This window comes from Epinephelus moara, chromosome 13 (genome assembly GCF_006386435.1).
Source record: "Epinephelus moara isolate mb chromosome 13, YSFRI_EMoa_1.0, whole genome shotgun sequence".
Classification (NCBI taxonomy): Eukaryota; Metazoa; Chordata; class Actinopteri; order Perciformes; family Serranidae; genus Epinephelus; species Epinephelus moara.
Window position 1 is genome coordinate 22,872,839 of NC_065518.1, and position 24,319 is coordinate 22,897,157.

Consider the following 24,319-nt stretch of genomic DNA (forward strand, 5'->3'; position numbering starts at 1 on the left):
TTGTCGCTGACGTGGATAAAAAAAATAAATAGGTGCAGCAGATGCCTCTGTTCGTTCGTGAAGTGGTGCAGCAATACTACATAAAAATCTAAAGCAGTTAGACCAAGCAGTGCTAACTAAACGTTAACAAAACGAAAGTCTGCCGACATTGTTTCTAGCATATGCTCACAAAAAGCAACAATGGGCAAGTGAAGGAGATGACATCATTCTTTCTCAAACGTTCTGTTTTACACGTCCACACAGATAATTAGTAACCGTAATAAAATCTCAGTTATAGTGACCTAAAGCTCTGTTTATGTGTAGACAAGAGGCTAAAACGTAGAGGAAAAAGAATCTGTTTTCAGAAATATCTGTATACGCCTACACAGGGCCACAGCTTCCTCACACCATACTCTATACCTGCTTCTTACTCTGTGAGGTAGGTAGGTAGTTGTTCTTGGGTGAATTTAATAACACCTATGTCTCTGTACCATTATTTCTAAGAGTCTCATAATTAGAAAATACCTTGCTGAACTCATATTTGTAAAACAAACTGCTCACTTCCTTTCACCACGGCTCATTGATTTGTTTATCCCAGCTGTACATCCTCTTTACTCTGCTAACTTCCTCAACCTTTTTTCCGTCTCCTCTCTAGGCTGCTCTCTCCGTTTCACTCTCTGTCCTTCTTGTCTTTCTTAATAGAATTAGCGGCGTGTCCATCCGTATGTACTAAACATCTCCCTGTTTCTGACAGCTAATGGGGGCCATTCCAAGTCCGGGATGACTGATATTGAGATATCCTTCCTCTAGGGTAACATCCATAGCAATTTTCCCTTGATTTGCTGAGTGATGGACTGTGCAAAGGAACATAGACATAATGATCATTGCGGAGAAGAGCCCTTTAACTCAAGGCCGTAGAGTGTGGGCGATTACAAGCTATACAATAAGCTATGTCTCCTCCACCCCCCCCCTCTCTCTTTCTCTCCCTCTGCTGAGGTATTTCCAGAATGCCGCCGGCCATGATGGATTTATGAGTAGGCCATACTTTGGTAAACACCGATGGTGGGCAGCTTTGTCCTCCCCCCTGTGATATAGTGAAGGTCCCCATAAAAAATGGGAAAACCAGGTTACGGCCGCCATAGAGCTGGGCTAAACAATAAAAGGCTTTATGGGCAGATATAGGCCTGTACCATAAATGCTGGAATCTGCTGTCAGAGGGACATTAAAGGGATAATGACGGGGGGGTAGCTTTCACAAAATCCCTGCAGCCACTAAGAGGGTCTCTTTTAGAAAAGACACACACACACACTGAGGATAGCAAAGCACAGATGTAGAGATCTATACAACAGTTTAACTTTGGGTCAGGCTGTGTGTGTGTGTGCATGTGTGTGTTTCCAGTAGATTGACAGAAAGAAGGTGGAAGTGGTGCAGTGTTCATCGATAACTGCAGCTTGTTCTCACATCGAAGGGTCGGGCCCTCATTACACATTGGCTCGCTGTCGGGGAGCACAGCTGTTGGGTTTGGCTGGTGCTGCCTGTACGGGCTGCACAAAACCAGCTGTGCAAACAAACACACACACACAGAAACCGTAATGGCAGTAAGGGGAACGGAGTGGTAGTTTCAGGTAGACTTAAAAGCAAACATGTGCCTCGGCACACACACACTCACAAATAAGCACACGCTGACATGCACCCAGGGGAGACGTGAGCCTGGTGGCATGAGGAAGCTGGCTGCTGGGATCATGCCAGTGGCGGTGTCGGGGTAGAGGGATTACAGTGTTGATCATCGCAGTCGTGGTATAATACTGCTCACATGCAGACAGCATGTTTCGCCCCACAGCTTGACAGAGACCTGGACATCTCCTTGGGGGGAGGAATGGCGAGGAGTGCACTTTTTACTGCTTCCTAACACCCCAGATTGGGCTTAGAAAGGAGAGTGGGGGCAGTAAAAATAGTTTGACACCCTCAAGGTCCAGCCAGCAATCTCCTCTCCGCCCTTGCCCATAAAACTCTTTGAATTCCCTCCTAAAAAATCCTTCTCCCCTCCCCCCATCTCTCTGCTGGACTCTCAGCTCCAGCTCTGCTCCGAATCAAGGGCGCTAAGTTTACCGCTCGTGGTATCCCTCTATTATTTGCACTTACATAACCATCTATTTCTGCAAAAGCCTCGATGTCTGAATGGTTCTTTAATCAGGCCTCTCCATCGGTTTGCCTGGACTTTATGCAACAACGCTTTGAAGCCTGAGCTGTGCAAGCGTTCGGGGATCAGGACGCAATCTCATTTTCTTTGATTTTCCAGTTAAGGAATCGAGATGCAAGTTAGGGGATTGGGACGCAATCTCCTTCTCTCTGACTTTGCTTCCTGATAAAATACTTTTCCATGTTGTCAGGAGTGCGGTGCTTATTGTTGCTGGACCAAGAACAGTCACCTCGAACCTCTTGTGACTCTTTTTCTGTCTTTACACAGTCATGAAGATGCAGTAGAGAGCACTGACCATGATCACTTCCTCTACATTTATAGCACCAATTGTCAAGTGTGTGTATGAGTGCTTACACTCGTGTATGCAGTGATGGAACGAGTAGGATAACACATGAAAAATTAACATTCCAGTAGCTAATGTTAGCAGGCTAACAACATTTTCCCCCAGGAGGAGTTTTTAAATCGGAGATCGCAGTGTTTTTTTGGGAGGCACAGCAAGCACTTCATAACTACATAACTTTTTAGACTTTGGTGTAAAAAGTGTGTTAGGATGTGGTCAGGATTTGTCACTGGAAGCTACCTCTTGTACTGGGTTTTGCTCCATCATCATTGCGTGGTAGTGCATATGTTTCCACTCAGCTGGCAACTTGGCATCTGCAGTAGAGGTGCGCCTCAATCCAAGACTAGATCTAGACTAGTGGTAATGAAGGTATGAAAGGCAAATGTAGTAAAATAAATAGTAGATTACTGCTTCAAAAATATACTAGAGTGCAGAGTATAAGTACAGTTTAAAAAAATAGGAACAGCAAAGTACTTATTCCTTAAAAAACTACTTTTTTCCTGATGTGTGTTACTTATAATGCATCACTAAACACCCATGTGTGTATGTGTGTTTTATTGTGATCTGTATTGCATACAGACTGGACACCACCCGGCACTAAACCAAATGTATTTTTCTATTGATGTGACGTGATACATCTAATTCCCCTAACTGCCTGCCCAAAGGAGCACTCTGTTTCCTCCTGTGACAATAAAAATACCAGATTTATTTCATGTAAGGCGGCTGGATATATTCAGCCCTTTTCCAGGATGACAAAAGGACTTTTTTATTTTAAAATAAATGTTAGAGAGCTGTGGGAAAAGGACTTTTTTCAGGTCTAATCTCAAATTCTTCCCTCCCCCTTCCGTAATAAGCAATGATCAACAATCCGTTATCTCTTAGCTTGTTCTGCGCTATCACAGGGTATTACCCGAGGATGAATGCTCTCCCCTTTGGAAAATTAGCATTTTCTGACAGCCATTACTCATAGGGCTAATCCTGTCAAGGAATGTGTGGCTGTACTATCAGTGCAGGCGAGGGGTCGCCGTGGCCCAGGCCTGCACACTGGGCTCTTATCAGGCAGAGTAAACACACTGGGGCCTGCATTAAATAAGTGTCACAGTCAGTGGGGGCGGAGCGGGCCGAGCCCCCCTGCCAGGTTCCATGCAGATAATCCCTCTCAGACACCGTGTTGGTCAGACCCAGCTGTGGCCTGTGGCTCAGGTGTAGGGAAAGTGGGGGAGGAGAGGTATTGTGCATGCAGTGGTGTACATTACAACACAAGTCGCACAGGGTTTGGGCCATTTTCATGTTAATGAAGATATATTTGAAAAGGCTATTCATGTAGCAAGTGTTTTCTGCCTAAACAGGCATCTTTCGGTCAATTTAGGAAAGTTTAAGATACTAAAACAGCTGGAAAATACTTAGGATTGCGCATGAAACAATGGAACAGGACAGGTGACAAGTTGTCATGTTCTTGACCTCATCTCGGACGTCCCAATCAATGATGAAACATGCCTAATATTTTCCAATGTAGTTTGTCTTTTATCTGTATTTCAAATTAGCCGAATTTTCACTCATGCCAGTGTAAGGTGGGAAAAAATAGTCCTATAATGTGAGATGTTGTTCCACAAAATAACATCTAGCGGGAACTTGGCCTTAATCTCTACCACTGAACATGCGCGGGCAACTTGAGCTGGCAGCTGTACTCCAGATCACATGACAATCACAGGTCAGTGTTTTTGAACAGCTCAGTTTCCCTGTCAACACCAACAACATGAGACCGGCGGTGTGTTTGTGAAAAGGTTGGATGTGTTCGTAGGTGCATAATCGCCACGAAATTCCTCCAGCTTTGTAATTAGCATCACCTGAGCCTTAAAAGGAGATATTCATGCCTTTAGAGTATGATAGCTTTGGCATGGACTCAAGCCAGGTGGACGACACAGCTGCGTGTTCGCATGACAAGTTGCAACAATGTTGCATGGAATGTTGCAGAGTAAAGGTGGAGTAACATTTTAACAGGGGAGGTGGTGCAAGTCTGTGTCAAAACAACTTCCTGGACTTTTTCCCAGGCTGCAGCTACACTGTGAGAAGAAAGTTCAGCGTCAGTTACCACGACTGGGTGACTTTGCCACTTTTGTTACTTTATGTGTGCCGGGTGAACCGAGGCGCCTCTCTGGGCAGGCACTCGAGGAAAAGTGTAATGGTGTTACTCTGAGTGTACAAGGTGGGAAACCTTGAATAATGTGGGATGAGAGCGAGCCAGAAAGGCGAATCCGAGTCAGCCAGTGGGTCACCAGGAGGTGAGGCTGCCTACTTCCCTGGGTTCAGGAAAAGTTCAGCCGCATAGCATTAGGCAAATTAGGGAGACAGGGCTGGGGGAGAAGAAAAAATCGGAGGGTAGGGACTGATGAGAGCATGGGGGAAAGGGTCAAATTAGTTGGAAGGAGGAGCCCGAATAAAGAGTGAGAACATGGATGGGAACTTCCAGGAAAGAAAAAAAAAGAAGAGAGAGATGGTGCAGCCCTCATTAAGTCCATGAATTCCGTGTAAAGATATGAAAGACTCATTACTGAGCTTATATAACTTAATCATGTCCTCAAATACATTTTTATTTAAAGCCCCAGCACCTAAATTTGAGGGAGGGCGGTGGCGGTGGCGGTGGCCCCCCTATCCACCCCCTCCCTCTTTCACAGTCCCATGCAGGGCCCGGGTTTACAGAGAGAGGGAGATCCATGGTGACGTCCCTGAAGGGGTTAAACGAAGGAGGAGCAACGCATGAAAAGAGACTGAGGGGTTGGAGGGGTGGAGAAAAAAAGAAAAAGAGCCTGGTGGAGGTGGAGCCAAAGCCCTCAGCTGCTGTGCCTTGTCACATTTTTGCAGAACATGATAGCAGCACGATTTGGTGTGGGGATGATTTAGGCGTCTCTGTCTCTCTCTGCGAATACAAACAAGGCGGTGCTGCGTGTTTTTCACGCGACCCTGGATGTGTGAGAGCTGGGGTCTGACCGAGGGAAGCGGCCGGTTGGTGTAGCGCACGGAGGGAGACCGGTTCATTCACGGACGGCTGACAGGAGTCCACCCACGGCGGGCGCAAACGGGACAACCGAGCGTAACCCAAAGGACAAACTGCAACTAGACGGAATTTCCTCTCTGATATTTGCGCCTCTCGATAAGCCCGTGTGTTTCCAGACACGGATTTGGGAGATTCCTTTTTTCCTGGATTTTTTATTTCTCCTCTTTATGGTGTGGATACAGCCTCAAATGTTGCTCTGTGTTTGAGCAAGGCCGAAAGGACCGATTATTCCGCTGAAGTTACCCGGGCCGTTTTCGGTTTATTTAGTGTGTTCGTGTGTGTGTTGGACACCATGCAGACTGCTTTTCTAAATTATGTTTTCAAATTGAGCGCAGCCGATTAGGCTATCTCACACACTGATTCCCTCCTCGGGTTTTGGGGGTTTCGATGAATCCAGAGCTGTAAGAAGATGCCAAATGTTCAAATGTTCCCGCTGGGTTTGGATTTACCACTTTTCCCTCGATTTTAATGCAGTTTCCCCTTCCTCCGGTTTGGCCCCCTCAGTTTCTACCTCGGCTGGTGGCGAGCTGAAAACCACAAGGCTCCTGTGCGTGTGTGTGTGTGTGTGTGTGTGTGTGTGTGTGCGCGCGCGACAATTTTTTTGATAATAATCCCCTGCTGTCGTCCTGCTCCGTATGATGTATGAGAGTGTGGACGTTGTGGGACTGAATCCCAGCCCGAACCCGTTTTTAATGATGGATTACTACAACCAGAGCAGAGGATGCTTGATCCCGGAGAAAGGACTGGTGCCCGGAGCGCCCCATCCCTACAGCACGTCCATCAGAAACCAGCACTGGAACGGCTCCAATCACTGTAGGTGCCTTTTCCTGCCTCCTCAACTTCATTTCACTTAATTGGGGAAGTTAAAGCCTCCACATCCATGTGTGTGTGTGTGTGTGTGTGTGTGTGTGTGTGTGTGTGTGTGTGTGTGTGTGTGTACAGCCTCTATACATGGCCTGTTTCCCATTTTGTTATTATTATTTACCACACTGGTATAACCGTTATTATAAGGCCTTTGATTCCCGCGTTATCATGTTTGATTTCAATTATTTAAACCCTTTAAAATGTCCAAACAGCGTTGCATGTTATCACCATCCCTCAGCTTCATAACTGCATTATATATACTTGACCCACTTTCGGCTCTGCCTCTCTCCTCTTCCTCTCTACGCGCCCCGGCTGGGTTTTTTCTCCCTGAGAAACGTCGGTGAGACTGCGGCTCTGTGATCCGCCAGGCCACGTTATCCCAAAGCTTTTGCCTTCCTGAAATATGCACTTAATACAAACAAGGTTTTGCAAGCAATGCCAACGTTAATCAGATCAAACTTTCCTGCCAGTGTTATCCCTTTGGTTCCTCTGCTTAATCTGGACAGCTGCACCCAAAGGCCACACAGTTCCTGAGCAGCACGGCCTTAACTGGACACTCTTGTCTGTTTAATGTGCCAATCAGGCCTTGTGCTAATTAAATGTATTTTAAAGCAGGCGTTATATTTAGCAGGTAGGCTGGGGTAACAATTAGTTTAATCTTTAAACACCATGTTTATCTTAATATCTTTACACAGACATTAGAATAAATATTTAAATTCTAGGCTCATGTGCTACATGACAGGCCTTTCTGCCATGTCTATAAATAGCATGTGTCTGATGATGCTTTTAAAATCTCACTAAGGCTAAGTTTGGGTAAGTGATTTAGTCTGTGCATGTATGTTTGGTGTTTTTTTTTTTTCTTTTAAAGGTTGAGTAACCAGAGTGCCAGTCATGGGAGATTTCAGTTTATTGATACGGTATCTGCCGCAATAAGAGGGAGTTTTATTGCAACAACAAAGTATCACAGAGGCCGTTCCCCATTCTTCACCTCAAAGGAGCTGCACTGCACAAAGCTCCAGCAGGCCCTTTATAGAAGAGATAGCTCTGTTGTCTTTCACAGCTGAAGGAGTGTAAAAAGGCAGGAATCTCCACAGGCTCTTAAGGGCCAATTTCCTCCTCGTCTCAAGACTATAGGAACAAAAACGACAAAGGGAAATTTTAAACAGGGATTTCTGACGTTTGGCAGCAACAACAAAAGCACTCAAAATATGTTTGCGCTGCAGTCTTGATTTTTTCGCTGCTTGTTTTTCCGAGTCGGCCGAGATTAGGAATTCCTCTCGGCTGAAACGACATACATTTTTCAAAGCAGATACCCAGCGAGCTTGGTAGTATTTATCGAACTGACCCACTAAAGAGCTCTAGTGGCGGCATTGATTCAAACCATGTGAGCTCGTCTGAGGGAGACTGTGGGGGTTTGGCCCAGGAAAAGACCTCTGATCCCTTACTCGACTCCACATTGTGTTGCTCAACGGAGGAGTTGCAGGGGGAGTGTGTGCGTGTGTGTGTGTGTGTGTGTGGGTGGGTGGGGGTAGTATAGCTGCTCTTTGCCTTACTGCTTGAATGTAATAAAAAATTTAGTGCACAACCAGGGAGCGGTGGTAGCAGGGGGGCTTAGAGTAGAGAGGCACAACATCCGTTAGTGTCATCACGTGGCTCCGAGGCTTATTGGATCATAGGGATAGAAAACAAAACAGACAAAACAGAGCAAGACTTCTTTTTTTTTCACCTCCAGATCTTAAGCAGGAATCCAAAGCAGTCAGGCTCAAAAGCACGAGACAATCCCAAAAACATCTGCTGGACTTTTTCTTTTTCTTTTTTTTTTTTTTAAATACAAACTTCACAGACAGTAGTCTCATGGTATGTTATCCTCTGCACGTGGGTTTGGAAACAGATTGCTGGTGGAGTTAAACATTTTTTTTACCCCCTCTGTGCTTTTTCCTTTTTGGTCCTCTGTTTTTTCAAACCTCTCCACATTGGGTCTAACTATTCATTACGGGCTTTACAGACGAGCTCTCTGGCTCTAAGAGTGCACTCAATGACATCTTCGCTGAAGTAAACGGCCTCCCGGACCCATTAAGTGGCTGGGCACAAATCCAGATCATATGGACGCGTCATCCCTGATGTTATTAGTCCTTTAAGGATGCTGCCACTTTAGTTGTCTGACTGTTTCCATCCAGTGGCTGTCAGCGAAGGTTTGTCCAGTCACAGGCAGCGTCAGCAAGCTGATAACCGGCTTATACTTGGAGCAACAATGCTGAATGTTTACGGTGAAAAAAGGCTCTGACCTCGCAGATTAAATGCAATTTTTTTTTCACTGAGTGCTTGTCAGAGTCCTTCCAGCAATTATGGGCTCATGCATGAAAGAATGTGCGTGGCCTTGTTCACATGACTGTCACACACTGAAAAAAAAATGGGGGGTATAAAGAAAAGAGGGAATGCATGGTGGGCTCAAATGCTCACCAGCCCATAGGCTTCGTGCTCTTTGTTTTTTTTCTCAGGCTCTCCACAATACGAAAGAAAGCGGTCACCAGGGATTTCCATAGAGAGTAGACGAGGCAGAGAGAAGGGTGAGCTTTAGCTAGTTTGTCTTCTGAAGGCAGGGCCTGCCAAGTGGGCTATTGGACACGAACGCTGTGTGTCTGAGGGGCAAGTGACTGGCAGCTTAATCTGACTCATGTGGTATTTAAGTGCGGAAGTCCTTTTGCCTAGCAGGAGCTCAGGCCCAAGAAAAAACAGATGGTATTTTATTGTTTTTTGGTGCGACGGACTGTAAGAGCAGGAGCAATTTTGGGCAGTGATGAAGGAGGAGGTTGGTTTGAGTGGATTTTTTTTTTTTTTTTGAAGGAGAAAAAAGAAAGTTTGAGCTTTGCTGGTGAAGCGCAAACCCATGCGGTTTCTCTTTTGGCTCTCTGCGAGGCTGCAACGTCAAGACCGCGCAGCGAGAGCGTCCCTAATTGTTTGTGCTGTTAGGCAGCAACATGGAAAACTGTGGGTGATGTGTTTGGACTTTGTGCAGGCCAGCAGATTGGTGTTGGCCTTGCGAAAGAACTGCGAATATCAATTCCTCCTCCTCTTTGTTTATGTATGCAGATTTTATTTGGCAAGTGTTTGCTGAGAATTGAGAGAAAACATGAACAACGGAGCATAAACAGAGAGAGGCTCGTCCTGTCCCCAAACAGAACCGCTCAGTTTACTGGCAGTTTCTGACATTGAAGGGAGGTTGCTGTTGTAAACAGCTGGAGAAAAGGTCATCCATTAAGGCAGAACATCACGTACCAAATTTATATTCTTGATCAATCCACTCAGGATTTCTTGGCAAAGCTGCTTAACAACCTTAGTAAAATTACAGCTTGTGACTGGGCAGACATAAAGCAGTAATGCAAATCCCAGGCCTTAATATTCCTGAACTGCAGTGTTTGTCCTTAATGTCAATGCCAAGTCCCTGAGCCTTATAATATTTTCTGCATGCTCTTCAACGTCCATGGACCTCGGTGCTTTCATGGACATGCTGATGAGAGAACGGGCCTTTTCTCTCGGGGCTTTGTTGATCCCGACTTGATAGAACTGGCAGGATGGATGGACAGCATTGAGGCAAGGTCCCCAGTTCTTCCAGGGAGGGGAAGCGTCAGGCAGTCTCCTTATTGCGCCACGTCTGCCTAACCCCTTTCAGCCAATGGCGACAGTGATTTAGTAGCCTGAACGCCTGGAACGCAATGGAGAGAGAGGGGGGTATGTGTGTGTGTGTTTGTGTGTGTGTCTGAGATAGAGAGAGATCAGAATGTCCACAGAAACACGCCTGCTTTCACCTTCAGGTGAACATCAATAACACATTTTGTCATCAAGGTATGTTTGTAATGGCACAGAGGTGAAGGGAGTTCAACACCGCTGCCGCCGCTCTTCTGGGAAAGGCCGCAGGGCAGCATTTCACAACCTGCCATCGCTCGCTCCCAAAGCGACACCCTGCCACCAACCTTCAAAAGCTGTTGCTGCTCTATTTTAATGTGATTCACCATGTACTAAATAGAGATGCCCTCAAATTGGGATGTTCGCCGTGACACCAGGTTATTAGGATTAACAGAGACGAGTGTTTTTGTTCGATAGAGCCCAGGCGTGTTTTTTACAAAGTGCTCAAAGACGAGTGGGTGTGGTCCTTCACCTTGAACATTGGCAAAGCAACTGACTTTTGGACACACACGCAAACAGTGCTGACTGACAACTTTTATTTTCTCCTGAGGGTGACATATTGCAGCGTCACTCCGTATAGAGTATGTCAGAAATTCAGCACATTTATCCGGGCAGTTTTTTTTTTGTGAACACACGCTCAGACCCCACCGATGGGCCCCGGCTTGTTTGTAGAGAGCATTAGCCTGGAGGCATCAGTCAGAGAGTACTGTACACCAGTTTGGTTTGACGCTAAATCCCCAAACAAGGGTTTGTGTACACTGCAAAGCCCACTTTGATGAACAAAGCAGGGGCAGACTGAAAAGATCCAGGCAGTGTCATTGATTCATCAGGGCTTAAAGAAGGCAGCTGATTGCAGACATTGTGACATAGGGCCGTAATCTCACTATCAATAATTACAGTCTCCCCCTTGTCTGTCCTGTTACAGACACACATACACACACACACATGCACGCACACACACAGGGTTGGGAGGGAGATCGAAACAGTTCAGGTTAAAGGGGGGTTCTTCCCTCTAAAATATTCATAGCTTCTTCATTTAAATCAATTCGGCTCTACGGGTGCAGTCAAGCGTCAACTGTCAGAAATTGAGCTGGGCCTGTTGTAATCACTTCTTTACTTATCTCTACAGATGGCTTGTTCGCAATGGGCTCTGCATGGCTAGCTCACCAGCACATTGAGAGAGGGCTCTCTCTCTATCCCTCTCCCCTTCCCATCTCTCCGCCCTATCTCCATGTTTCATCCCCACCCTCTCATAATGGAACACACATAAATTCATCTGGGTATTGAACCGGGGACATTCATCACCCCAGAATTCATCTGCGAGGCATTTTCATTCCCAAAGTGTCTCCTTTCTCTCTCCCACTTTATCTCTCTCTCCCTCTCTGTTTCCCATCTCCATGGTGGCATTCACCGCATGGCAAGCCTGAGCCGGGCAGTCAGTGTCACGATTAATCTTTAATGCTCGCCTGCCCTAATTTTTCCTCATATTTTACAAGATTTCCTGCCCTGCAACCCCCCTTTTGCCAACATCCGCTATATATAGAGTGATTACATGGAATGTTGCCTTGTTTCATCAGTTGCCGAGGACCGCTGCTCGCCTCTGCCTCTCCTGTGCAGTCAGCCACACGCTCGCTCTCTCAGGCCACTAGCTCTAGGCCAAAGCACAGGGGCTGCCACTTCCACCAACATACTCATCCCCAATCTCCCTCTGGGGATCTGTGTTAACATCACATGGATGACAACTGTGTACACCTCAAGTAGTTCACACACGCACCACAGTGGAATGCCCTCCTATTTGGAGAGTGGGACAGCCGAGGAAATAGGGAAGAGGTTAGGGTGCTAAAAATACAGGAGCCTGGCCGTTCTTATGCTGTCTGGGCAAAAAATAGCACCGTGTTGCTGCCGCATCTCAGTCAGCATTGTTAACTAAGGAGCAAGAGAGGATCGCTCTGCCCCGGCTCATGTTTGTGTTTCACGCTCTGTATGCACAAAAATCCCCTCGGCTACAATTGTGCTTTTAACCAGCTAGCAGGCCGGCCGGCATCTGAGATAGAAAAGATGTCTCAGTGTTTCAGATGATCTCATTGTGGCTCCTTATTTGCCTGCTTTCATAATACCTGGTGTTGGTGTCTTTCACATGCCTCCGGGTAAGTCTGGAGGAAGACGAGTCCTTTCTGTACGTCTTGATTTATGGTAGCTTCTTTCTAAAGTAACTTTAGATATCCATATTGTGTTATCGTCTCCTCTTTGGTTCTCTCGTCATCCTGGCCCAGCCTACCTCAATCTGGTCCCACTTAGTGACAGAGGAGCTAGGACTGTCTGGACGCCACTGTGTTCTCTTTCCCACAGCCCCTCTGAATCATTTCATATTCATTACGTGTCTGGCTGGAGCCCGGCCTCTGACATTTGACTCTTAAAGGCCCACCTGGGACCAGGATGAAATAGACTGCCAACAGTGCGGCGGCAGAGGTGGGAAGGAAGAGTGTAGCGCTGGATAGTGATGGATAGGACAGCATGTTCGACTGATGGCTCGGGTTACAGGCCGCTTGTTCGCCCGTAACCCTGTTTGTGATATTAGCATTGTATGAACTGAGATGTGCCCCGTAGCGGAGCAACTCCGAACACATGCAGGTTAAGAGAGGTGAGTGTGAAACAACTGGATCCTGTTTGTTATGAATAGAGCCACTGTGTGTTATAAAGGGATGGCTCTGATATCAAGCGGCCCCTTCATTTCAGAGAGACGTGTTGTCTGACCTTTGCCACGACCCGAGGTGTCTTATCAGGGCCATTGTTAGTGAAGTACCTCGGCTGAGAGAGTGACAGAGATAGTTGCCTGGTAGATATCACGGTAATTAAGTGGTCATGTCAGGTGCTGAGGAGCACTCATTCTTCTGGGAAAAATAAACGTCACAACCCTCTTTGCGACAAATTCCTGGTAGGGTTAAGTTTGTTTGTTTCTGACTGTTTCATACCCAGAGAGGATTCACCAGGAAAGGAACTGAGATAAAGCCCCAATGATGACGTGGGTGCTCCTCTCTGGTTGAAACTAAACACATAAATGTCTTTGTGTATTCCTCATTCCTAGGCATCTTTTTTCAGAAGCCCTGCCAGCCAGGATGTTCCATCAGATTTGGGAAGGGGGCGGACTGATAGGGAAATATGCAGCCTCACAGCACTTAGAGCAGAGAGGGCACATTCTGTTATTCCACGGGATTTTTAACAGTAACCTGAGGAAAGCTTTTTATAGTAGACCAAAAAGACGAAGGGCGGGTAGTAAAGAGAAGCATTTGTTCTTGAGCTGTGCTCAAGGAAATGATAAACAAGTCTAAATTATGCAGTGAGTTACTATTTCACAGTCGTGCTTTTGCTTTGTTTTCGACCAAAGTCTTCTAGTTATTGTCTTAATGCACACACACACACACACACCTTTGTTTTGTGCTCCAAATGATAGCGCTGCTATCAAAGAGGAAGCCTGTGTTGCTTGTAGAGATAAAATCACAAGTATCGGAGCCCTTTGACAGCTCGGTATTCCCCTCCTCTCTGCCAGGGAGCTGACTAATGGAAAAAGGTGACAACAGTTTGAACCAGAGTTGTCAAGTCGCACAGTGTGACGCCCTGTAGTAACCAGTGACCAGCCCCCTTTTTTATGCATGTAGCGGTGCGGCTCTGTGCCACCGCCACGATGTGGATGTGACACCCGGCTTTGCCCTTGCGCCGTACGTGGGAAACCTTTTGCACAGGCACCGCTGCCACTGTGGCGGTTCCACAATAGAGCTGGATTATTGTGTCTGGGCTGTCAGCACCTCTCAGCTGAAAGAAAACGAGAGGGGGAGAGAGGGAGACAGAGAGAGATCTCAGGCACCGGGAGGGGAAGGCGGGGGGGTTCCGGGAGAGCTGGCATTTTCAAACAATAATCTCTGTGGAGCCTTTCAGGGGGTTTAATGTCATTTTTGGCCTCTGGATTTTTGCCCTTTTCTCCTTTTGAGCAGTGGAGAGCAAGCAGGGAGGAGAAGAAGGAGAAAATAAGAGAGACAACACGGAGAGGGAGGGAGAGGGAGAGGCTTGGCTGGGTGACTGATATTATTAGTGTTCTAGTGCGACTGATGGAGCCTTGGCCTGCATCCAATGGCTGCCAACAGGCCAGCGTTGGCAAATTGAGTCTGGTACAGAATGGCCTATATCCTCGTCCTATTTAGCACATTACAGAATTTGTCTTTATCTTGCCTATCTCTTCATCCATCCTTCACTCCTTTCATTTCTTTATTTTGAATCAAGTCTCATCATGTTTTAGTTCCCTCAAAATTGAGCCTTGTCTGCGATAGAGATGTTAAATACTGAGGGCAGATAGATGGCAGCTTAAGCCGGCCGCTGCTTTTTACTTAGTACCTTGCGTGCAAGCTGCATGGCTGCCCAAATTTGCTCCTCCTGGCTACAGGCAAGAGTGGCAACACTAATCTTCTCTGCCCTGTGTGAATTATGGATTGGATGTAATGCAGCGATTAGACACACGCACCTACACACATGTCACACTCTGCTGCAGCGGTGACCAGCTAGGCTCCCTTTCTGCACTCAGAGAGGGTTTCCCTAGCTCCACATCAAAGTCTAGCCTACAGTGCTGCTCCCCTAACCTGGCCACCCAGCCTCGTCCTCACCGCACTGCTCACCTCTAATCAACCTCTACAGCTACATACATCCTGAAGCTACCAAGAGAAGAAATCCGCTCTCGCACATATCCTTGCTAAAGCCTTTCATGGCTGTAATCCCCAACACCAGGAAGAGATGCATGGGAATCTTGGTCAGCTGACTTTAAAGAATGAGGAAGGGAATGAGGAACTACAGCAAGGTTGGAAGCCTATTTTCTCCCCCCTCCACCTCCCACCCTTCCCTTAAGCCTGCTGGGATGCTCCTTGGGCTTGACATCCCCAACCCCACCTGCCCTCGCTGCTCAGCGGGAAGCTCCATCACTGGCTTCCCCTGAACCGGCCTACTTGGGACTGTTTGATCTCATTGTGGAAGCAAGTGAGCTCACCCGCTGCCTGGCAGGCAGAGAGAGCTCCTTGATGCTGAGGGTTGGGGAGGTGGAGCAGGCTTCAGTGGAGAGGCTTAATAACTGTATTAACATCGGTGGCTCCCCCAGGACCCACGCCTACACAGCACTGGGAGGAGGGTGGGGGTAGCGGGGAAAGCTGCCTTCTCACACTTTGAATGCTCTGCCCTAATTTTCTCCCGTCTCCCGCTCTCTTTACAGCTCAGTTTTTTCAATTCAGTGTGATTTATAAATCAAGATGTATTAGAGCAACACGTCTTCCACACGCTTGTTTCTCAGCTTCTCACTATGCTGCGTGACAGTTCCATCTCCTGTCTGGTCATCATCCCTGTGGCGGCCCACTTCCTTTAACTCTCCATGTCCTCTAATTGTTTGTCCTCTTTCTTACACCTGGCTATTTATTTATCCATCCCAGTTTCCCCCTCATCACATTAAACAAGTCGGCTTACAGATGAGTAATATCACAGTCAACTTCAAATTGAAAGTACGCTACTCTTTCCTCACCTGTGTGTGTCGCCATTCATGACAGGTCCCCTTATCCCTTGAATTATACATTGGTAACTGTTGAATAATTGATGGGCCCCACTTAGCTTAATGGACAGAGTTAACTGGGAGAGACGCGTGTTTCCTAACTTGCAGAGGAACTGGGTCGCCATAAACGGCACCCAGTCACCCCCTCAGGGTCATAACGAGGCCCCGGTCACAGGGACGGGAGACAGCGCAGTCAACAGAGGCCAGCTGGGGTTAACTGGACCCCAGAGGGAGAGAGAGGACAGGAGGGAGAAGTGGGAGCATTAACACCAGGCTCACCTGAGGGCTCGGATCAGGTTGCTTCCGCCCATTGTTTTGGCAGGCCTGCTCGCTAGTGTGTGCGTAGGCAGCAAGCACGGTCCTGTACGTGCATGCAAACATACAGTACATGTCTGTTTATGCTTGTGTTTTTCACACGGACGTGCACTTGAAGGTGGAGGGGGCATGCTTAACTCTTTAGGCATGGGTGCACAGGATATTTAGATTCAAGTGTTCTTTACAAGTAATTATCTGCGCTAGCATTTTACTCTTTAAGCCCTTAATTTTCTTAAATCGGTCTTTCAGAAGTCGTAGAAATGAAGTAGGGAAGAATAGGAAGTAGGATTTTCTGATGTTTTTTCTGATGTTGCATTGTAAAATCTTAAAATAATCGGTAAATGAAATGAGGGAGTGCCTCTCGCATTAATGTCAGACAGATCAGGATAGTCATTTCTTTCTGGTCAGGATGCTCAGAGCAGTTGTCGACTGTCTGCTAGTTAGCTGTCACTGTACCCTGGACAACATGGGGAGCGCACATTTTCTGAAAGATTTTGCATCATGGCTTAAACTGGTGCAAAGCAATGCGTTCAAGGCTCTGTGTATTTAGTGTAAAAGTGTTTCACATTTGGCACCATGGGAATCAAATGCAGTGGAATCCCACCTGCAAAGTGAGAAACACAAAATCGCCAACAGACACCAGGTATTATCCAGCTCTATTCTACCCTTGTCTCTGCCACGACACAAAAGAAATCATGTTACATAAATATTCGGGCAATATTGGCTATTGTTTTTTCCTCCTTTACTTTTTGTTTTCATAAAATTGGTCTCAAATTTCTTACCGAGTAACACTAGAACGTCTTAAAAAGTCATAAATCTAGTTTTCCGTATGCTGTAGGGGCCCTGATGGAGTTGTAGACATACATTTGCAAACAAAACCTTCACATTATTTATATCAAGGTCCTATTTGAAGCTTTGTGTTGCTGCTTTGCAAATTTGGAATATGAAAACTATTGAGCAGTTGGCAAAAAATGGGATGATAAATGACAGCCATGACAAAATCAATAACCCAGTGATGCTTGTAGCCCTGCCAGTATTTCTGCACAGGCTGTTTCTGTGAACAAGTCGACTGGCTAAAAAAAACCAAACAGATTCCCTACTATCAAAAATGTATTAATGTTCGTGTAGCGAGAGATCAACTTTGTCTCACTAACACCAGTTGGCTGACTGGTGGACAGCCATATCACAGGAAATGGTGTGTGTTTTTGTGTGTGTGTCATGATCAAATGGCTCCCCCCAGGCTACACTGAAAGGTCAGGGATCCATGCAGGAAATTAGTGTCTGTGGAGGCACAGACAACACACACACACTCACACACACAGGGATAAGGGGAAAGCACAAACCATACCCGGGGAAGCTAAACACGTCCTTCATTAAATTCTAGTAACATCCCACTGCGCTCCCTTGATGACTCTGCCCGCTCTCATCAGCCATTTTTCCTAAGCACGGAGCGAACTCAACCTCCCGGTGCTATCGACAAGCGCCTCGCTTTTTTTTTTTATATCTTTTATTTTTTTGCATTGGCACTGACACTAAAGACAAATGGGTCTGCCTCTCCCCGCCCACCCGCTCTCCCCTCTCTCTGCCCAAATCTTCCACTAAGGAGGCCCCTGACGCTCCACATCAGACAGCTGAATCAAATGTGTGTCATCAGTCATCATTAGGGGGCAGGAGAGCAGTGGCTGGCCTGTGCAGCAGTGAGCCTAAGGTGTTTAAAGCTACTGCTGTGATCTTCGGTGGATTTAGTCGCCTTATTTTATTCAGAGATCACGTGTGCAGCCGAGTGTTGCAGTTTCAGCCTACGAGCCTGTAGAATATCATCTATATGTGTATGACAATTGGTTGTTTGTTATTTTCCACCCATCAATGTACAGCTAGCTTGTTTTCCTCTGCGTCTGGCTATGCTAAATATGTCAGCTGTCTCCTCGGGGTCTTTAGGCCATTTTAACCCCTGTGCTGACCTAGTAACCTCCACAGGCCCTGGTATCATTGAGCTCTTTAACAGACTAGTGACAGGATAATGGCCAGCTTGCTGCATCTTCTTGTTCACACCCTTTTGCAAATACCTCCACTTTACATCCACAATAATACGCTTTCAGCTCCCAACCTGACATTGGTACTTTGAGCTAATTTATGAAGGGTGCTGTTGTCATTATGGGTTTTGTGTACAGTAGAGGAATGCACGTTAGCCTGCCGAGGCTTGAAGGCGGTGGTAAATTACAAGCGAGTTTTAACTATTAGCTCTAACTCATGTTGACGAGTACATGAAGTGACAAACCTAAATGGGTGTCTGGATTTCAAGAGAAACGGCCCTGGCGAGGCGGCACATTATTTAGCATCGCTGAACACACGTTCTCCTCTGCCGGAGTCACGCACACGCTGCACTCGCGACCTCTCCCCCACTTCTGCAATCATGCCGCTGCTCTGAAGTTGAGAAGATCAAACCCTCGTAATCTATTCCCTGTGTGATTGACTATTGTGTCGTCCACAGAGACACAGAGAGGGAGAGGAGGGGAACGGGAGCACATGAGTCGAGAGAGGCAGTTTAACATGACAAAGCCTGTCCCTGGTGATCCTCTCTTCTCCTCCCCAGATCCTCATGAGCCTCTTCTCTTTCTCCCTCCTCTCTTGATCCCTTGTTCCCCCTTTTTTTTCTCTCCACCTCCTCCTGGCCTCTCCAAGTCCATTTCAGCCCTCTAATGCAAATAGCCCCTTTGCCCCCTCCATATTTATGACCCGCTTCCTCCACTGTTAAATATGCGCTTAAGAACGGAGGGCCTTGAATGCTGCCAGTCACATTGGATTAGCGAGTATCAATGGGCAGATAACCTCTCTGTTAGAGTGAGTGGAGAGCAAACACTCGAGCATAAGCATTCATGAGGGCCTTTTGGCCTTCAAACACTGAGAGGCACTGTGTGTGGCACTCAGCTCAATAAACATGAATGGGGTCGGATTTGTGTGTATGGATGTAATTTCAGCGCAGGCAGACAGAGTCATGGTGTTGGAAATGCATTTGGCATTATTTCTACACCTGTGATTGTTTTTAAATGCTGAGGGCAGAAATGTGTTCGTGATCTTCAGTTTATTTAAATCATACGTACACAAGTCTCCCAGCTACAGTGTTCTTAAAAGACACACAGCTTCTTTTGTTTGGCCATCTTTTCCAGCACTGCATGGTTACTTTAAGGTCACAGGAATATATTCAAGCCTCTGACCCTCGGACGTCTTTTTACTTGTTGCTTGTAATGTCATTGACCTTGGGTTTTTACGGGAATAAAGGGAATAGAAGCTTATTTGGTTGTTGCACTTATTCTAAGTGGCTGTGAGAAAAGAGCATCAGCCAGATGACTAAAATGTTAACATGAAAGGCTTTTGTTAGACCGCTCAGTGAGTTTCTGGATTGTGTAGGTTCAGGTTTAGTGTTGCTTTGGCACCCTCCTGGCTCCTAGTATGTATGAGTGCAGTTTGTTATCGCTGAAGGAAAAAAAAAAGCACGCACAGTCATCCACTCACGCACAATTCTATAATTAACCAATGCAGGCACTCTGTAAAAGAGAGGCTTAATGTTTCATGAAGCCATTTTCACAGTCAGAGCGGTAACATTAAAAGACCAGTTAGTGAAAGGCTGTGGTTTCACTCTTGTGTGTTCATGTTGTGATCCAGTGGTGACCTTGATCTTAAATTATAGGCCGTAAGGTATCACAGCTGTAAGTAGGGCTGGGAGATATGGCCAAAATTGTTATCATGGAAATAAATAAGTCGATAACAGTAATTATCTCAATAAATGTAAAATCATTATTTCTTTTAAGCTTGAAGGCTGATTTTTGCTCCTGAGTGAAAAGTTAAAGAAGCCATGTGGTTAATTGTGGTTTCAGCTATTACTACTGTCAGAGCATGACGGCATAACATTTCATAAATCTGACGTAGGTTAAAAAGACGTATAATCAAAGCAATGTCAATAATAATAAATAGATCTTAAATCTGATCAGTAGCATGCCAAACCTTCTGCGCAGACGGTTTGAAACATTTTGTGTTTTATTTGATGTGAAATGTGAACAAAATTAACAGTCAAAGGAAAAATCACAACTGTGGTTGGTATTTTATGTAAACGTTTTAAACCCATTGTATGTCATTTCTGCTGTTTCTCAATCAAAACAGTAACGAAAGATGAACTTTGATGGCATGACGTAGCATGGGATCATGGGAGTTGTTGGCATTGTTGTTTAAGACCATCATTGCTGATAAAAATCTGCCAGACTCAGGCAGAAATCATATTTACGAATTAAAGTTAAGTTACGAATTATTCATGTTCCCTTTAGTCCTGTTTATTAATGTCATGTCATTTCATTCTAATGGAACAGCAGCTAACCATAGATGCTAATCTTACCTAGATGCTGGACCCCAAGATGGCGCCTATTCATTCCAAATGAGTTACTCGCTTGGCACGCATGGCAAAAAACTTTTCTAGCTTCTCGGTTTACTTCCACGGTATTCGACTCACTGAATATGCACAGTAGTTTTTCTCTCTGTGGCCCCGCCCATGAATTTCTGCTCAGTTTATAGACTTTACATCGTAATGATGTCACAGATTTTTAAAACGTTTTTCATGGCTTGAAGAAAGTTTTACTAATAGAAAACCTTAAAAAAAAATTGTAATAGAAAGAGTCATAACTGACTATGTTTGCAATTCGAGGTGTCCTTGACAGTTTTACAGATGTCTCTTTTATTAGAGGCCTATGGGGAAAATGTCGCAGGGGATTTTACGGGCAGTGGCCACTGGGAAAAAAATTGCTGCAAGGCTGACCTGCTTTTCTGGGATCCTGCTGCTAATGTTAGCTAACGTAACATTAACTTGCTAACTCACCATTAGCATTATCTGAGTCGACTACTCGTACAGTAAGCTAGCGTTATCTGATGAATTTAGCAGTGGGGTAGCTTAGCGCTGTTATCCATGGTCTAAATAGTAAAACTAAAAATAACTTAATGAGCATGTTAAAGTTTTTGTAGCTTTATAACATACGCATTAGCTTGGTGGCTTGTCTCGTCACCTTCTTCTGTTTAAGCTCTGGTGGCAACTGGCATTTGAGTTGTGTTAGCGCCCCCTTCTCCCAGTGTATGGGTGGTTTAATTATATCAAGCATTTATCAAATATTTTTTATATATCTCTCGTGAGGAAAATAATGCTGAGATAATTATCCTCATAGCTTTACTGCCCAGCCCTACCTGTAAATCACTCCATGAAGGCTATATTAATTAACTTTGCGAGAGTTGACAAAGGGAGGTTACACTGTGGCTACACCTTTTCCCCTTCTCTCGCTAAGAGGAGCATGTCGAGAAGCAAACATGGCTTTTATTTGGGGCCTGCTTTTGAAATCTTTCTCCTCAGATGCCCTCCTCTCCTCTCTATCTTTATTGGCCCTTGTTTCTCTTGCAGCCTGTCTCCTCCTGCTCCCCGCTCCCTTGCCCTCCCACCGTCTCTTAATGTGGGTCAGCAGTGTCGCTCAGCTGATAGTGTACAGCTGCTGCATGCGTGTGATCAGCTCGTAAACATAAATTCATGCCCAATGGCGGATCCACTGTGGGCAAACATTGACTGTATTCATCACATGGATTAGCCACAGAAAAGGCTGGCTAATCATAGTATGCAGTCATGAACTCCTGGTCTTTAGCTTATTGCACTGATGAAGCTTTGCTGCTGCCTCTAATGCACACACACAGAGAAGGACACTTGAAACATCTCTGCTCAAAAATACATATTCAGTGACTCCACAGTCTGTCAGACCCTCTTTATAGACCTGCCACACTCCAACTCTATGTTCAGATTTCCTAGTGAATCCCTCTAACACACATTTTCACATTCACACACACACTTCAACATTGGATATCATGTCCCACACCCTAGTATGACACACCACTGTGCCTGTCCACATCTTGGCATCCTCTGGCTGACACTGGCTACTTTTTTTTGCCCCCTTGTGCCCACCACCATGTCCCGCACCATCAGCTCATGCCAAATATCTCCAGTCACCCCAGGGCAAGTGCCAACTCACATAGTCCCACTGTCAGTCAGCAGGCATAGACAGCTGCTGGGTAGAGTTACACCGTGTTACTTGGGGTTGCCAGGGAGCGTTGTTGCCAGGGAACTTGTGTTTCTCTTTGGCTAGATAGCTGTCTTTTATGTTTTTTTTTCTCACACAATTAGATCCATAAACACTCAGAGTGATCATAGGATTTAAGGAATTTATTTGTGGTTTAGATGTCCTGCGCATGCATTGTTAGGAGGCGCTAAATTAACTGTGCCAAAGGCTAGCATGTGGCTGCAGCAGCACAGAGCAGCTACTATGCTTAACATGAAGTTTGCTGCAAGAAGTCTAGCCCCTGCAGACCTCACCTTTGCCATCTGCTCGATCCCTTGCCGCGCCTCCCTCCCCCGCGCCCTAGTTTGTCCACACATGTTCTCAGTTCCGTCTCCATTTGCTGGGACAGCAGTGATAGGAAAACCTGGTGTGTTGTTATTTCAGAGGCCTGGCAGCGTGGAGAGGGAAGTTATCTCAGGCCCCTGGAGAAGGGCTCGGGAACATGGTGGGGGCCGCCGGGCTGATAAAAACCAGGCCTGGCCTAGACAAGAACAAGCTGACGTTCACACGCACAGGCTGTCGTGCACATTCACTGCCGTTCAATAGTGTGGAATCACCTGTTATATTCTTCTTACTCTTCTTTCCTTCAGTTATGGCTATTTTAACAAATATAATTCAGACACCAAATGTATTGTTTATATTAAAAATTGTTGTGGCCCCAATAGAATGAAAACCAAACAGCTTTAAACTTCCATTTAGTCAGTGCTCCCGCAGTGTTGCATAATGAGGATGAATGCTGTTGGAACCATATTTTTTTCCCCCAAATAACCTTCGATTTTAAATTAGTTTTTTTCCAGAAAAATGTAAGTGACCCTCGATCATTATTGAATCACAGCAGTGCAGTTGGGCTCTAAATATTTTTGGAAACCTTTCTAGGCCCTCTGCAGTTTATTCAGTAGGTAGACTGAATGGTTTTAAACTGTGATTTGTCATTTAATAATACACTCAGCTATCATTCCCTGATCCAATTCCAACAGTGTTAACCCAAGACTAAACCTCTTTCTATGTGAAGTTTTAAGAATAGCTTTGCTCATGCAACATATCTGTTAATTCCAGAGAAAATATCAATACACTTTAGTATCACAATGTAATGGGGTTTTTTTTTGATACTGTATTGATTCTTAAAATCACCATAGATTGTCAATTAATAATTTACATGTAAAGATTTGTGTCAGTGATTGATTTTGTGTTTGTTTAAACCCCAAACCAATAGATCCTTCAGTGTTGTAATCTCTCTTCAGTCATTTGACTCTTCCACTCCAATGTAACAACATGTCCCTAGTGTACACACAAAGAACACGGACCTTTGAAACAGGCAGAGTCATGGAGGGCGCACTGCTAAATCCTAAAATTCGATTTTTTAAAAATCACGTTGCTTATTGTTAGTTTTGTTAACCAGTGACTAGTGATTTCTTCCAGTTCCTACTCCCTACAACTTAAAAGCAGGAAAGACCATTCAGCCCTCTGATTGTACCCAGTCAAGCGTTTGTGGCAGTAGATTCCAAACCTTTGAATGGCAGTGTACATATGGCACATACCACACCACATGCACTCAAATGGCAGATGCACTTTTTTACCACGAGCATGCACATTTTTACTTTGTCTTCCCAGAAGCAATCAAACTAAAGAAATGCATACATTAAGTGCCACATATTTACCCATGCAGACGCCCACACCCACCTCACCAAGATGTAAAGATGCCATAAATTACCTCCGCTAAACACAACCTGGTGTTTTCCCCACTTCTGGCCCACCATGTCCTGGTGCTGAGGAGGGTTTGTCATAACAGGCAAGAAAGACTCCTCGCTCTGCACCGCCTTGCCCTTTCGGCCTCTGCTCGGACCCTCATCTATCACTCACGCATGTGTGTGTTTTTCTTGCCGCAACACTCTGGATGGGGGGAGTTATTTGGCCTCAATTTGGAGCACTATCCATCAAATTTTTGGTCTTGGAGCCAGTGTAGCCTTCAAACGTACTGCGCAGTCCTTTAAGAAGTCAAGCTGTCACATCAATTTCTGCTCTATCTGCAAAATTTGAAGATCTGCGATGGTTACAAAACAGCAGGCTGCCATTTCTCTGAAATGTAGACCACAACATACTCTGTTAAGTGGAAGTGATGTGTCATGCGCCGCAGAAAATTACATTAGAATCAGATTAAGCCCTCAGT

At 45.6% G+C, this 24,319-nt stretch overlaps 1 protein-coding gene across 4 annotated transcripts in view; it reads left to right on the forward strand.

Moving 5' to 3' along the window:
* Positions 1 to 24,319, forward strand: part of raraa (retinoic acid receptor, alpha a) — a 173,923-nt gene that overhangs the window by 123,699 nt on the left and 25,905 nt on the right. Inside the window, exon 1 of one of the 4 annotated variants that reach the window (XM_050060884.1) lies at positions 5,329 to 6,387. The exons of the other annotated variants lie outside the window; for them this stretch is intronic. Within the exon in view, the coding sequence (XP_049916841.1) occupies positions 6,210 to 6,387 (178 nt within the window). The 5' untranslated portion in view covers positions 5,329 to 6,209. Of the gene's footprint in view, positions 1 to 5,328; positions 6,388 to 24,319 lie in introns of those variants that run through there. 4 annotated transcript variants of the gene reach the window in all.